The sequence below is a fragment of the Dipodomys merriami genome, unplaced genomic scaffold (genome assembly GCF_024711535.1).
Source record: "Dipodomys merriami isolate MVZ:Mamm:240054 unplaced genomic scaffold, mDipMer1.0.p SCAF_613, whole genome shotgun sequence".
Classification (NCBI taxonomy): Eukaryota; Metazoa; Chordata; class Mammalia; order Rodentia; family Heteromyidae; genus Dipodomys; species Dipodomys merriami.
This window is the reverse complement of record NW_027206195.1, coordinates 210,163-224,665: the sequence shown is the minus strand read 5'-3', so window position 1 is coordinate 224,665 and position 14,503 is coordinate 210,163. Positions and strand designations below refer to the sequence as shown.

The 14,503-nt window shown below is 56.8% G+C and overlaps 1 protein-coding gene across 2 annotated transcripts; it reads left to right on the top strand.

The window, feature by feature from the left end:
- Positions 1 to 4,373: 4,373 nt before the first annotated feature.
- On the top strand, positions 4,374 to 14,485 carry LOC138814809 (chloride channel protein ClC-Ka). Of its 2 annotated transcripts, XM_070003878.1 has the most exons (21): positions 4,374 to 4,455; positions 4,928 to 5,108; positions 5,878 to 6,006; positions 6,486 to 6,614; positions 7,408 to 7,547; positions 7,908 to 7,985; positions 8,068 to 8,146; positions 8,420 to 8,545; positions 8,848 to 8,932; positions 9,038 to 9,139; positions 9,616 to 9,700; positions 9,794 to 9,967; positions 10,691 to 10,760; positions 10,931 to 11,041; positions 11,390 to 11,603; positions 12,119 to 12,252; positions 12,577 to 12,665; positions 12,791 to 12,874; positions 13,733 to 13,819; positions 14,089 to 14,159; positions 14,300 to 14,485. In XM_070003878.1, exons 2-20 carry the CDS (start codon positions 5,009 to 5,011, stop codon positions 14,134 to 14,136), a joined length of 2,064 nt encoding a protein of 687 aa, XP_069859979.1. In that variant the 5' UTR covers positions 4,374 to 4,455; positions 4,928 to 5,008; the 3' UTR covers positions 14,137 to 14,159; positions 14,300 to 14,485. The 2 variants fall into 2 exon arrangements, with proteins under 2 accessions (XP_069859979.1, XP_069859978.1); XM_070003877.1 differs by having other exon boundaries at positions 14,089 to 14,485.
- The last annotated feature ends 18 nt before the right edge of the window (positions 14,486 to 14,503 follow it).

Genomic DNA, 14,503 nt, shown 5'->3' with positions numbered 1-14,503 from the left:
GGAACACAGCAAGGAAGGTTGAGCACCACTGGCTCATGCCTGTAATCCTAGCTACTCAGGAGGCTGAGAACAGAGGATAACAGTTTGAAGCCAGCTCACCCAGGAGAGTCCCTGAGACTCTTATCTCCAATATACAAAAAAAAAAAAAAAAAAAAAAAAGCAGAAGCGGAGCTGTGGCTCCACCGGTAGAGTGCTAGCCTTGAGCAAAAGGAACTCAGAAACTCATGCAGGGTGCAGGTGGCTCACGCCTGTAATCCTAGCTACACAGGAGGCTGAGATCTGAGGAACACGGTTAAAAGCCAGCCTGGGCAGGAAAGTCTGTGAGACTCTTACCTACAATAAAACACTAGAAAACCTGAAGTGGCGCTGTGGCTCAAGAGGTAGAGTGCTCGCCTTGAGCTGAAAAGCGCAGGAACAGCACCCAGACCCAGAGTTCAAGCCCCACAACTGATTAAAAAAAAAAGAAAAGAAAGAAACTCAGAAACTCTGGGGCAGGGCCCAGCCCCTGAGTTCAAGCCCTATGTGTGTGCGCATGCACGCACACTCACACACACACACACGCACGCACGCACGCACGCATGCACGCACACACACACACACACACACACACACACACACACACACACACCTGCTGCTGCTGCTGCTGCTGCTGTTCGGCATTGTATACTGTCTCTCCATTTCCAGCACCTGGCACAGGTGTGGAGTGTGATGTCAGCTCTCAGGGCCTGGCGCTCCACCCTTACACACTTTTCCACTCACAGCCCACGTGGTCTCTCACCTGGGCTGCCCATACTCCTGTCTGTGGCTTTCTCACATCTCCAATGTCCTTGGGCTCTAAGTGACTTGCTGGAAGAATCCTGGGGTGTCCTTGTGTGACCAGAGGACCCTAGATTAGCTTTCTTCTCATGAGGAAGCCTTTCAAATGAATTGCCTCCTTCAGGCCTTTGAGCCTGTGATGGATAGGAAAGGAGGGGCTAGTTATCAAGATTTGGATGTATTATTTCCTATAGTCTTGAAGCCAAGTGCTTGACTTGTTGCTGCTCATTGAACTAGTGTCTCCTTATATGTTCAGGCTGATCATAAACTCACTCTGTGCATGGGTATGTGTGTACATGAACACACACATGCACAATAGCACTGGGGCTTGAACTCAGGGCCTGAGCAGCATCCCATAGCTTTTTTTTTTTTATACAAAGATAGCACTCTCCCACTTGAGTCACAGCTCCACTTTTGGATTTCTTCTGCTTAATTGGAGACAATACTCTAACAGCTGCCCCAGGTGATTTTGAACTCCCGTCCTCAGATCTCAGCCCCGAGCCACTTATAGGTATGCGCCACCAACACTTGGCTTTGTCTTCCTCATAATCATGCACATTTCTTGAAGACTTCTGTAACTCCCACCTTTACCCTGACTTTTCTGACAAATTGCACCATTTTTCTTTTCTTTTTTTTTTTGTCCGGTCATGAGGCCTGAACTCTGGGCCTGGGTGCTGTCCCTCAGCTCTTCAGCTCAAGGCTAGCGCTCTACCACTTGGGCCACAGTGCCACTTCCGGCTTTTTTCTTTTTGCTTATGTGGTACTGAAGAATCAAACCCGGGGCTTCAGGCATGGAAGGCAAGTGCTCTACCACTGAGCCACCTTCCCAGACCCAGTTACCATTTTTCAAATCCCAATACTCTGGCTTTATGTTTCCAGGGCTTACTTTAAACCAAGGTAAAAGCAGCCATCAATATCCATGCCACAGTCCAATGGTAGCTCCTTGAAACTTCCTTCAGTCCCCCATCTTCCAACTCAACCTCTTTCAAAGTCTCAGGACTTGTGTCAAGTTCTTTGTCACATCATAGCCTAAATGAATAGCCTAAGCCAATGCCAAGGAGCATCCTGGCTCCCATCTGAAATCTCAGAAGCCTTCATTGTTCCTGTTTCGAGCAGGATTCTGTCACTCAGGAAGCCCTGCCTACAGCACCATAGGCTTTCTCAAGCTTGCATTGCCAAGTTTGTCCAAAGTCCTCCCACAAACCAGTTCCAAAGGCTGAAGAACTTCTGAGTGGTAATGACTCCACTCCTGGTACCAGGTCACTGATACCTGAGAAAAACAATGGAGGGGAAGAAGGATTTGTTCTGGTTCACAGATTCAGTGGATTCAGTCCACGGTGGCTTGGCCTTGTGTTTCTATGGCTATGGTGAAGTAGAACAGTGCAGACACAAGAACGTGTGTCAGAGGAAGGTCTCTGCCCAATGGAGGGCAGGAAGCAGACAGTGAGGAAGGGGGCCTGGTCTAGGAAAAACTTTTTTTTTTCTTTTTTGCCAGTCCTGGGGCTTGAACTCAAGGCCTGGGTGTGATCCCTGAGCCTCTTTGTGCTCAAGGCTAGTGCTCTACCACTGAGCCACAGCATCACTTCCAGCTTTTTCTGAGTAGTTTATTGAAGAGAGGAGTCTCATGGACTTCGCTGCCTAGGCTGTCTTTGAACCTCGATCCTCAGATCTCAGCCTACTGAATAGCTAGGATTACAGGTGTGAACCACCAGCGCCCCGTTTAGGAATAACTTTCACAGTCTCATCCCCAGTGATTTCCTGCCTCCACCTAGGCTCTACCTCCTGAAGTTTCTGGAACCTCCAAAAAACAGAACCAACCCCAGAGGGCCAGACCTATGGCCAAAAACATCAATGTGTTTTCTAGCTGTGCTGGCTTCTTGGAGGTGGTAACCTGGAGGAGGAAGGTTGAAGGTGGGTTGGATTGAACAAGTAGAGATCAGACAAGAGACGAGGGAGTGCCCTGGTTCCATATGAGGTCAGGGTCTGTCCATGCGTGGGTTGTGCCCTGCTGTCCTTGGCATGCAGAGACCTGAGACCTGAGTGCTAGAACAGACCCCACTGATGCAGTGTTGACTTTATTGACTAGCTGGATGTTGGGAGATGAGAAGGTTAACCTCTCAGGATGTCAGCTTCTTACTCTGAAGGCCATGGCAGTGCCATTTACCTTACAGGAGGTGACCCAAGCAGAGTGTCCAGTACAGTGATCAGTGTTTGATATACTTTAAGAAAAAAAAAGCAATATATCAACTGGTAGATTCAAGCAAGGGTCCGTGAACAGGGGTAGAAATCACTACCAGGATTGGGGTCTAGCAAATCAGCTCACACAATACTTTCCCGCAGCTCCTCGCAGCCTCTCTTCCCTCCTGCCCAGCAAAACAGCGCAGGCCTGTCCTTGGGGTTCTCCCAGGTGGATGCCCTGACCCCAACATCCCCATGCACGGATGTAAAAACCTGGCATGCTGCAATACCGTGCTGGAGATTTAATATGCACTGTGCCTGCAGGCAAGGCTGGATTTATTTTAAAGGTCTTTCTTCAGCTAGGCGAAGAGGCACAGACCTGCAATACCATCACGTAGAAAAGTGAAGAGTGAGATCTTGTTTCAGAAACCAAGGCTTGTATGAATCTCGATGGTGAAGCTCTTGCCTAGCAGGTATGAAACACTGGGTTTGATCCCCAACGCTGCAAACCATAAATGCTTACTTCTACAATAATGAATTAAAATTTAGTTTGCCATAACTTTTTCTTTCTTTTTTGTCTATTGTGCAGCTTGAACTCAGTGTTTGGGCGCTGTCCCTGAGCCTCTATGTACTCAAGACTAGCACACTACCATTTGAGCCACAGTGCCACTTCTGGTTTTTGAGTGATTAATTAGAGCTAAGAGTCTCATGGGGACTTTCCTGCCTGGGTTAGCTTTGAACCTCAATCCTCAGATCTCAGGCTCCTGAGTAGCTAGGATTATAGGCATGAGCCACTGGTGCCTGGCTCCAAGAGTCCTTCTGTCCCAGCCTGCAGAGTAGCTGGGAATCTAGGTGTGTGCCACCGTGCCGATCAACCCCATGGATCTTGGACAATTTTTTTTTTAACGGCCTCATTACACTATGATGCAATTTCTTTCAAACAGGACAACGTAGCTGGGTCTCCAGGAGCACTGAGAGTAACTCTGTGAAAGGCAGAGCAGAATTCCTGCCTCGCAGGGTGCAGCCACAGCTGCCTTCACTCCCTTGTGCCCCTGCGCTTTCTCCTCTCTGTCAACCCCTTCTGTGGCCAGCTGAGAACACAGAGCCCTGAGCCTCGGCCTCAGCCTGGGCGGAGGTGGCTCAGCCCCGGGCTGTGGGTGCCCGCCACCCCCCTCTCCCAGACCTGGTCCCAGAGCAGCCAGGAACTTAAGGCTATGTCAGATGCCATGCTTTATTGGGTTCTGGGGGGAGGGTCTCCGCACCCCTTAGCAGCAGTGCCCTGCATGCTCAGGGCACAGGGAGTTCTGGTTGGTTTGTCACGGACCTTCCTACTGGTCACGGTCACCCTGTGGAGGGCGAGGTGCTGGCGGGTGCAGTGTGCACCTGTCCAGGTGCTCAGGAGCAGCGAACAAAGAGGCTCTGTTGAAGGGACAGTCGCGGCCTCAGCAGGCGAGCTGACAGGTAAGGACACTGGCTGCTTGACCGGGGTGAGATCTGCAGAGCAGGGGGGAGGGCTGGAGCTGGCACCCCACGTCCATCCTCAAGTTCCTCCTCCTCTACCTGGCCTGAGGGCACAGAATGCTGAAGGATGGGCATGGGAACAGCAGAGCCATCTCCGGGGATCCACAGAGAGTGTGCCACAGGGACACAGCGAAGGCTCTCAGGAGAAGCAGCTCAGTGTCCCAGAGGGTGGCAGCAGGGGCCACAGCAAGGGAGGGCTTGGTGAGGGCCCAGGGCCTCCACGGAGGTCCCTAGGGGACACCTAGAAGCTTCCAGCCCACTTGGAGGACACAGCCACCCTCCTAGTGACAGAGGCTCTGTCCCCTTCTTTAACATCACACACACACACACACACACACACACATGCACGCACACATACATGCATACACGTACACACGCACTCATGGCCGGGGCCATTCCTTCTCTTCCCAAGGTGGACTGCTCCAGAGCCTGGACGCGGTGCTGGCACTGGAGCAGCCCGCCCACAGTCCGGCTGCCCGTCCTCACAGAGCCCATGGAGGAGCTGGTGGGGCTGCGTGAGGGCTCCTCGGGGAAGCCCGTGACTCTGCAGGAGCTGTGGGGCCCGTGTCCCCGCATCCGGGGACGCATCCAACGTGAGAGCTGGGGCCCTCCCCCCCCATGGAAGACTCTGGGGACACCGCGCCTGGCAGGCTCACCACCCCACCCCATCCCACCCCACCTGCCCCTTCTGCCCCAGGCTCCTGGGTGCAGCAGGGAGGGGCATCTGCCTCCCCTCTGCCTGGCTAGAGGTCGGCCTCTCCCTTTTGGGAGACACAGCCCAAGGCCTGCTCCCCATGTCCACTGGCCCCCACCTGTTCCACGGGGGGCTGTGGTCAGCAGGAGCCACCGCAGGTGGCCGGGGAGCTGTGCCCCTGGCTCCTTCTTTGAAACTTGAAGCTCATTGTTCACCTTGACACCAGACTGTCCCTTTCCCTGGGGGTAGAGCAGGCAGGGACCCCAGAGAGAGCCAATGTATAGGCCTCCCCCCAGCTCCCCCCGCCTGCTGCCAGGTACTGAGGCTCCCCGACCCCAGCTTCCAGGCTGGGCTGACAAACAGTGGCCAGGGCTTGCTGGGGCCCAGGGGACAGATGGCCCTGCAGGCCCTGGGGGAGGCAGGCCCTGTGGCCACTCAGGGGCAAGAAGCCACAGCTTCTGCAGAGATGCTGAGCAGGGCTGTGGTGCTGACCCCACCCAGCCCCTGGTGCCACCGACCATCCTTCAACAGTGACAAGAGAGGGTGTGGGGGTGATGTCAGACTCAAGCCCCTGCCCAGCTGTCCCGGCCCAGAGTCTGAGCAGGCCTCCAGGGAAGGGGCTGTCGCGGCACCCCTCCACCTGGGCTGTGCCCCCAATGCCCTGGCAGGCGGCCTGGAGTGGCTGAAGGAGAAGCTCTTCCGCGTGGATGAGGACTGGTACTTCCTGGCCATCCTCGGGGTGCTCATGGCCCTCATCAGCTATGCCATGAACTTCGCCATCGGCCGCGTGGTGCGAGGTAAGCCGGCCTGGCACACACCCGCCCTGGACCAGGGATTCCTGCTCTCTGGGATGGTCACCAGGTCACCCGATGGTCGCCAGGGCAGGAGGGGGGGACGACTCTGCTTGACCACACCTGGGGCTGGCCTCTCTCCTGCCTTGCTCTGTGACCCTGGCTAGGAACTTGTCCCTCTCTGGGACACAGCCACATCTGTACAATGAGGGGTGAGACCAGGATGTGACTTAGATTTTGGGACCTGTGAAAAGGTTCCATGATAGCCCACTGGGCAGGTGAGGAAACAGGCTCAGAGAGGTTGAGTCACTTGCCCATAGTCACTCAGGCCAGAAGTAGTCAAGTTGGGACATGGTCCTGGGACCCTCGCTTCATTCTGAGGGTCTGACACACACTGGGTGGCGTGGGGCCCCTGTGTCCTGGTGTACATGGGGGAGGGGGAGCTGCAGAGCCTGTGGTGGCTCCTGATGCCCGGCCTTCCCCAGCTCACATGTGGCTATATGGAGAGATCGGGGATAGCCACCTGCTGCGGTATCTCTCCTGGACTGTGTACCCAGTGGCCCTCCTGTCCTTCTCCTCTGGCTTCTCCCAAAGCATCACGCCCTTCTCTGGAGGTGAGTCTGCCATCTTGTCTCTGGCCAGCAGGTCTTCACTGCAGTGTCCTCTGGGCCTGTGGGGCTTCTGGGGGACACAGGAATCACCAGCCCCGTTTCCCAGCCAGGGATGCCTGCTTGGAGAGCGGTGTCCGTCCCCCAGGTCACAAAGGGAGAAGGGCAGATGTGGACTTCTGGGTTCCCATGGGCTCTGTCTGCTCTCCTGGGTACGGTCCCCTGCAGAGCCAGAGTCAGTGACTTGTTCCAGGAAGGGGCTTGTGGTGGCCTGGTGTTGCGCACTGGCTTGATCAGCTAGCCACCAGCACAGGCCAGGAGGGGGAGAAGGGCACAGACAGTTCACATGCCCACCCTGTGCCTCAGCTTCCTCTCCTGCCAACTGAGGTCAGCAATCCTCCCCTCATGAGGTGTCTGAGGTTCAGGTCCCGTGGCTCAGATCTAGAATTCTAGCTATCCAGGAGACTGAGTCTGGTTCAAAGCCAGAGAGGGCAGGAAAGTCTGTGAGACTCCAATTCATTAGTAAGTCATCCAATTGGATACATGGCTCAAGTGCTACAGTGTCACTTTGAATAAAAGAAGCTGAGCAAGACCTCAACCTGAGTTCAAGCCCTAGTACCAGTGGGTGTGTGTGCATGTGCTTGCATGAGTGCACACGTGTGTGCATGCGTACGCCCACACACATACACACACACACACAGAGAGACAGAGCTATTGATTGACTGGTCCATTGTTCAGTGTTCAGTGTTAGGAGATCTAATCTAGGCCTTGACCCTCTTGCCCTGTCCATACCACCAAGGATCTGGACTCCCGGAGTTGAAGACCATCTTGTCAGGTGTGATCTTGGAAAATTACCTGGATATCAAGAACTTTGGGGCCAAGGTGGCTGGACTCTCCTGCACACTGGCCACAGGCAGCACTGTCTTCTTAGGCAAAGTGGTAAGGGTCAGAGAGAACCTCCTCACCCCACCCCATCCTCCTCCTCAGCCTTCCCTGTCCCCACCACAGCCAGCACTGCTGGGGAGCTGAGTCTTACAGAGCAGCCAGGTCTCCAGGTATGAACAAAGCCAGTTCAAGATGGCCTGGGGGGTTGGTGCACAGCAGGGTAGGAGGGTATGGGTGGGGAAGCCGTGCTGTTCTTGGTTTTCCTACCCTGGGTGCTAAGGATGAGAAGGAGAGAAATGTTATGGGGTGGTAGGAGGAGGAGGGGAGGGGGAAGAGGGAAAGGAGAAAGAAGAGCAAGAACCTAGCCTTCCCAGGCCACAGGCCACCTGCCCTGCCACTACCTCACCCCTGCAGGGACCCTTCGTGCACCTGAGTGTGATGATTGCGGCCTACCTGGGCCGGGTGCGCACCAGGACCATCGGGGAGTCTGAGGTGAGGGGCTCAGGGAGGGCCTCCATGGAGGGATGGTGGGGGGTGGGGAGAGTAGCCCTGAGCCCAGGTCCTGATTCCCCAGAACAAGAGCAAGCAACATGAAATGCTGGTGGCAGCAGCAGCAGTGGGCGTGGCCACGGTCTTTGCAGCCCCCTTCAGCGGTGAGACCCTTCCTCCAGGCCCTGAGCCTTAGTACTGCCTATGTCCCTCCCCTGCCTCTTCCCACGGTGCTGTCCAAACCAATCAGGTGACTCCTGACACACCTGTAAAGGTGTGGGGGGAGGGGGTGTCTTCCAGTTCCCACTGCTGTTCTGCAGGGTGGGCTGATGTCCAGTTGCTCATCCCCGCCCCCCACCCCATACATGGGTTTGGAAACCAGCTGTTGGTGCGGCCCTGGGCGGCCAGTTCACCTCCCGAGCTGCGTGTCCCCCCAGGCGTCCTGTTCAGCATCGAGGTCATGTCCTCTCACTTTACCGTCTGGAATTATTGGAGGGGCTTCTTCGCTGCCACCTGCGGGGCCTTCACCTTCCGCCTCCTGGCAGTCTTCAACAGCGAGCAGGGTGAGAGCTCCTCTCCCCTGTCTTCTGCTCCCCCTTCCCCCTCCCCCTGTCTGGGCTATGTCCCCTTTCGCGTTCCCCTCCCCCCTGCATCTCCCAGAGGACAGAAGGGGCTGAGCTGTGCCAGGCAGTGAGAGGGAGGAAGAGGGTAGAGGGCAAAGCTGGCAGGAAGGCAGGATGGCATGATGGCAGGCTGGGTTGTGGGGTTTGGGGTCGACACTGCACCTCCAGCCCTGCCTCTTCCTTTGGGACACAGTGTGGTTGAGAAGGGCTTGACCTCTGACCCCACTGCCCTCCTCCCCCAGAGACCATCACCTCCATCTACAAGACCAGCTTCCCTGTGGATGTGCCCTTTGACCTGCCTGAGATTTTCTTCTTTGTGGCGCTGGGGTGAGCAGGGTCTCAGGCCCTGAGAGCCTGCCTGTGGTCTCTTCCCAGCCTGACTGGGCTGGGGGTGGGGTGGGGGGCTAGGGACTCAGCTGTCCATGTCCCCAGGGCCATCTGCGGTGTCCTGAGCTGTGTTTACCTCTTCTGCCAGCGAACCTTCCTAGGCTTCATCAAGACCAACCGCTTCACCTCCAAGCTGCTGGCCACCAGGTGGGTCAGGGGCCAGCGTGGCCCCGCAGGAAGCCCCTGAGTCCCAACCTTACTAACTTCTCAACAGGCTCCAGCCAGGAGCCCCAGCCCCACCCCCTCCCACAGAACCTCCATTCCTGCTGTACATCCTCACTAGCCACTGTCCCTTCAGGGCAAAGCCAGCACCTCCTCTATTCTTGAGATTCACACCCCTCCTATCGTCTCCTCCCCTGCCCCCTGCCCTGGCTCCCCACAGCTTTCTCCTGCCTAGGTCCCAGGCAGAGTCCCTCTCCTGACCCAGTCTCAATGAGCCCAGCCCCTGATCACCTCTGAGCTCCTGGGGCCAGCTCGCTGCTCTTATCCCTGGAGGGTCTGCCCTGGTTCCTCCGTCCTTCCTCCCCCATCCTCAATCCTTGCACGGCGGCCTGGCCCTTCCTGGGTAACCCACTTTGTGGGGGGAAGGAGAGGGGCTGGCACTGGACCCCCTTTGTCCACAGCAAGCCTCTGTACGCTGCCCTGGGCGCCCTGATTCTGGCCTCCATCACCTACCCACCTGGCGTGGGCCGCTTCATGGCCTCCCGGGTAAGGGCTGGGGAATGGGAGGGTTCCCCCTTTAGGGTGTTGTCTCACTGGGTCGGGTAACTTCAAGAGGAAGCCCCTCACGCCCCTGCCCAGCTCTCCATGAGGCAGCACTTGGACACACTGTTTGACAACAACTCCTGGGCACTGATGACCCGGAACTCGTCTCCGCCCTGGCCTGCTGAGCCTGATCCTCAGAACCTGTGGTTTGAGTGGTACCACCCTCGGTTCACCATCTTTGGGACGCTGGCTTTCTTCCTGGTTATGAAGGTGGGTCCTCCCCGGGAGAGGGCAGAGCGAGGCCAGCTCTGGGTGGCAAGTGGCTGATCTTCAGAACTGGGGCATGCAGCCTCCCCTTCCACCAGGAAGACAGAGTTCCACAGTGGGGTTGGAACTCAAGGACGAGTGCTTACTCAGCTGGCACTCTACTGCTTGATCACACTGTGGGCTCTCCTCCCAGCCCACCAGATGCCATATCTGGGCTCCACCTGCTGCGGTCTTGGGTGTGCTGTTTATCCTCAGCCTTGCTTACTTCTTTAAGATGGGGTGGTATTCTTTGTACCTAAAGAGCAGGTAAAGAAAGAAGAAGGGGGGCTGGGAAGGTGGCTCAGTGGTAGAGCGCTTGCCTTGCATGCATGAGGCCTTGGGTTTGATTCCTCAGTACCACATAAGCAGAAAAACCAGCAATGGCACTTGGCTCAAGTGGCAGAGCACTAGAGTTGATCTGAGGAGCTGAGGGACAGCACCCGGACCCAGAGTTCAGGCCCCACGACTGACCAAAAAATAAAAAAAAGAAAGAAAAGAAAAGAAGGAAGGAAGGAACGAACCTGACATGCTGCCCGCAGGCATTGGACACTGTGAGAGTCATGTCCTTTAAGCCAGACACTGCCTGGGGAACAGGCCTGGGACCTCAGCCTGGGACCTCTGTCCTGTCCCTCCTTTGCTCAGGTTTTTTCCTCACTTCCTGCTCTTGTCCACCCTCTCCCTCCACAGTTCTGGATGCTCATTCTGGTCAGCACAATCCCCATGCCTGCCGGATTCTTCATGCCTGTGTTCATCATGGGTGAGCTGGAGTTGGGGGTAGCTAAGGGTCGGGGCATTGCAGGAGAGCAGTGGCACTCAGCCCTTCTCGGCCCTCCCAGGGTGGTGCTGAGCATGGCCCCAGGGACAGAGGGCTGAGGGCCAGGTCAGTCACCATGGCTGCCCCTGATGGCAGTCATTCATCTGCGGCAGGAGCTGCTATTGGGCGCCTCTTGGGGGAGGCTCTGTCTCTCGCCTTCCCTGAGGGCATCGTGGCTGGAGGTGTCATCAATCCCATCATGCCTGGGGGCTATGCTCTGGCAGGTAAGTGCCCTGGGCTAGGTTGGGTGGGCAGACCTCCTGGGGATGGGCTGTAGTGGAGAGAGGGTGCTAGCGAGGGCACAGGGGGTGTCACTGAGTGTCCAGATCCCCTCCCTTCATGCGGCCTCCCTGACCCCAGCCTCCGCACTTCTCTAGTCTCTTGTCTTCTCCATCCCACATGCTCTCCTTTATCCCTCTCCTCTCCCCAAGTCCAGGTACAAGGCAGGTCCTGCAGTGGCCAACATGGGTCCTCTGCCTTGGGAAAAGCCATGCCCACCCTGTCCCTGGGAGAGTCTGACCCCTGGATTGAACGACTTTGCCCTGGCTCTGCCCCCCCCCCCCGCCCCCCAGGAGCTGCGGCCTTCTCTGGAGCGGTGACTCACACCATCTCCACGGCGCTGCTGGCCTTTGAGCTGACCGGCCAGATCTTGCACGCCCTGCCTGTGCTGATGGCGGTGCTGATGGCTAATGCCATCTCCCAGAACTGCCAGCCCTCTTTCTATAATGGCACCATCATGATGAAGAAACTGCCTTACCTGCCATGGATTCGGGGGCGCAAGATCGGGTGAGCAGGCTGCCTGAGGCTCGCTGACAAGGGAGAGGGTTTCCGGGGGGGGGCGGTAGTGGAGCCTCAAGAATCACCACTGAGGCTGACCTTGAACCTGGGCATGGGAGGGATGAGTCATGGCTGCCCTCTGGTCTCTAGTCTTCCCAGTGGCCTGATGGCTGTGTGAGGATGCTGGGATTGAGGCAGGCCTGGGTCTTGCCCAAGGTCTCATAGATCAAGGTCACATGGAACACCACAGCCAGGGCTCCCCTCCCCCTCTGCTCCTGCTCTGCCATCCTTACAAGCAGAGATGGTCTGGGCCCACTGCAGTCTAGGGCCCAGGAATCAGACCTGGTCTCCAGATTCCTCCCTGGGGGGTGGGATGAGGTGGGCACTCACTCTGGAGTCTCCCAGCCTCCACCCTGGCTTGAGAGATCCTCAGGTCCTGGGCCAGCAGGGCTCCCCATGTGCCCTGCCTCACCTGGGGGCTGACACCCCTAGCCAGGACCTGATGGAGCCTCCGTCTGCCCCAGCTCGTACCCCACGACGGTGGGACACTTCATGAACTGTGCCATCACCACCCTGGCCAAGGACACCCCGCTGGAGCAGGTGGTCAAGGTGGTGACCTCCACAGATGAGGCCCAGTATCCCTTGGTGGAGAGCACAGGTGCCTGGCAGGAAGGGGTGGCTGCCTGGGAGGGGCGGGATGCCCTTGGCCTTGCTCTGAGCCTGAGTGTCTGGGCAGAGGTACATCTAAGATCCCCTGTGGGTCTAAATTCTAAGAACTAAACCATCACTAGCTGTCAAACCTCCACATCAGAGATTGGCAGTTAGCCTCGCCCAGTGCCACTGAGCCTCCGTTGCTAGTCTAAGTTGGATGATCTCCACATTACTGGTTCCTTAAGTTTCCTATGAGGCACAAGAACACCCCTAGCATCATGCTTGGCACACAGTAAGGGCTCAGTTAATGTGAATTCTCCCTCCATCCTAGAGTCTCAGATCCTGGTGGGCACCGTGAGAAGGGCCCAGCTGGTGCAGGCCCTCCATGCTGAGCCAGCTTGCTGGGTGGCAGGCCAACAGGTGAGTGAGTGAGTGCCCGGGAGGGGCTGGGCCAGGGTAGGGTGGTGGGCAGGGCTGGGAGGGGAAGATAAGATGACATTCTGGGAACAGGGTCTGGAATCCCACTGTCCCTCCCCCATCCCCAGTGCTGTCTCCAGGACCTCTTGGCTGGGGGCTGTCCCATGGAGCCAGTGACCCTACAGCTGTCCCCAGAGACCTCCCTGCACCAGGTAAGGGGAGGATGGGAGAAGGCAGGCAGAAGGCCCCAGAGGAGGGGGAGGAAGCCGGTAGGTGGGTCAGGCTCCAGCTTCTCCCCTGTGCCAAGTGATCTCTGCTCCCCCCTAGGGTTTCCTCATCTGCATGGGCATGGGCCTGGCAGCTCCTGCCTGGGCACCCCTCACCCATTAGGATGGTGGAAAGATGAGGGAAGTGGGCGAGTATGGGAGATAGCACTCAGGTGCAGACACTGGTTAAAAGCTGGTAACTCATGCCTGTAATCCTAGCTACTCAGGAAGCTCTGAGGATTGAGGTTTGAAGCCAGCCTGGGCAGGAAAGTCTATGAGACTCCTATCTCCAATTCACCACCTCAAAACTGGAAGTAGAACTGTGGTTCAAAGTGGTAGAGCACTAGCCTTTAGAAAAATAGCTCAGGGACAGTGCTGGGGGGGGGGGGGAGGCGGGAAACATTAACAAACAAACCAAAAAACCCAAGCTTCCCATAAAGATGTAGGCAGAGGTCAATTTTAAGTTTGCCACATTCTCCCTGTGTGATCTTGAACAAATGACTCAACCACCTAGGGCAGAGCTGGCACTCGATGTGGGCCAGGGACACAAGCAGCCTGGGGTCTTGGGCCTGGGCCTATCTCCTCACTGCCAGGGGATGGCACCATGATGGTGGTGGGTAATGGTGGATAATGGCATCTTCTGCCCCTGGGCCTCACCCAGCTGTTGCATGGACTCTGGCCACCCCTAGTGGTTACTCTGCACATTGCAGGCCAGTTCCCTAGAATTGGGGGAGTCCAGGCTGAGAGGTGGGTTAGTGGGCCTCAGGGGGACCCTGAGCCCAGAATGTTCTCTGAACCCTCCAGACGCACCACCTGTTTGAGCTGTTGAACCTGCAGTTGCTCTATGTGACATCGCGGGGCAGAGCTGTGGGCGCCGTGACCTGGGTGGAGGTATGGGATTCTCGGGGAGGGTGAGGCAGAGGAGGTGGGGGGACTTCTCCCAACCTAAGCGTGAGAGCCTCTGAGGACTCTGATGAACCTCACAGCTGGGACCCGAGTGACCACTGGGTCTGGGGACCCCTAGGAGCCTCTGCTCTCCGGGCTCAGTGACCCCATGATGCAATGGGGAGGCACTGGCTTATCATCCACCCCAACATCCACCCTAGGGGGGCCTCCAAAGTCAGAATCCTTCCTCCCAACCCTTTTATTCTCTGTTGCAGTTAAAGAAAGCGATTTCCACCCTGACCAACCCACCAGCCCCCAAGTGAGCCTGCCTGGTCAGTGAGAGCAGGTGCGCAGCTGCCCGGGGCTGGATAGGGCCCCTGCCTCTCCCTAGATGCCACCACCCATCGTTACCTGCCCCAGCCCCTCCCCACTGTACAGGGGATTTGGCAGCTCTTCTCTAACCCTTCTGTCCCATTCTGGGGCCAGTGGCTGTTGCCTAGAAAGCCAAACCCCACCCTGGATACAGCACAGAGTGGGAGTTGGAGAAGAAATGGAGGATACCCAGTGCCTGGCCCCATTTGTGAATGAAGTGACTGGTATGTGTCAGCGCCAAGTGCCAGCACCCATGTTCCCAGGCAGACGCTCCTGAGAAAAATAAAGCTGATGCCCAGAGCTGCTGTTCATCCCTAG

Coding starts and splice junctions, on each gene's coding strand:
- LOC138814809 (XM_070003878.1), top strand. CDS start 5,009: ATGGAGGAGCTGGTGGGGCTGCGTGAGGGCTCCTCGGGGAAGCCCGTG. Junction 11,604..12,118: donor ATTCGGGGGCGCAAGATCGG/GTGAGCAGGCTG, acceptor CGTCTGCCCCAG/CTCGTACCCCACGACGGTGG. Junction 12,666..12,790: donor GCTGGGTGGCAGGCCAACAG/GTGAGTGAGTGA, acceptor CCCCATCCCCAG/TGCTGTCTCCAGGACCTCTT.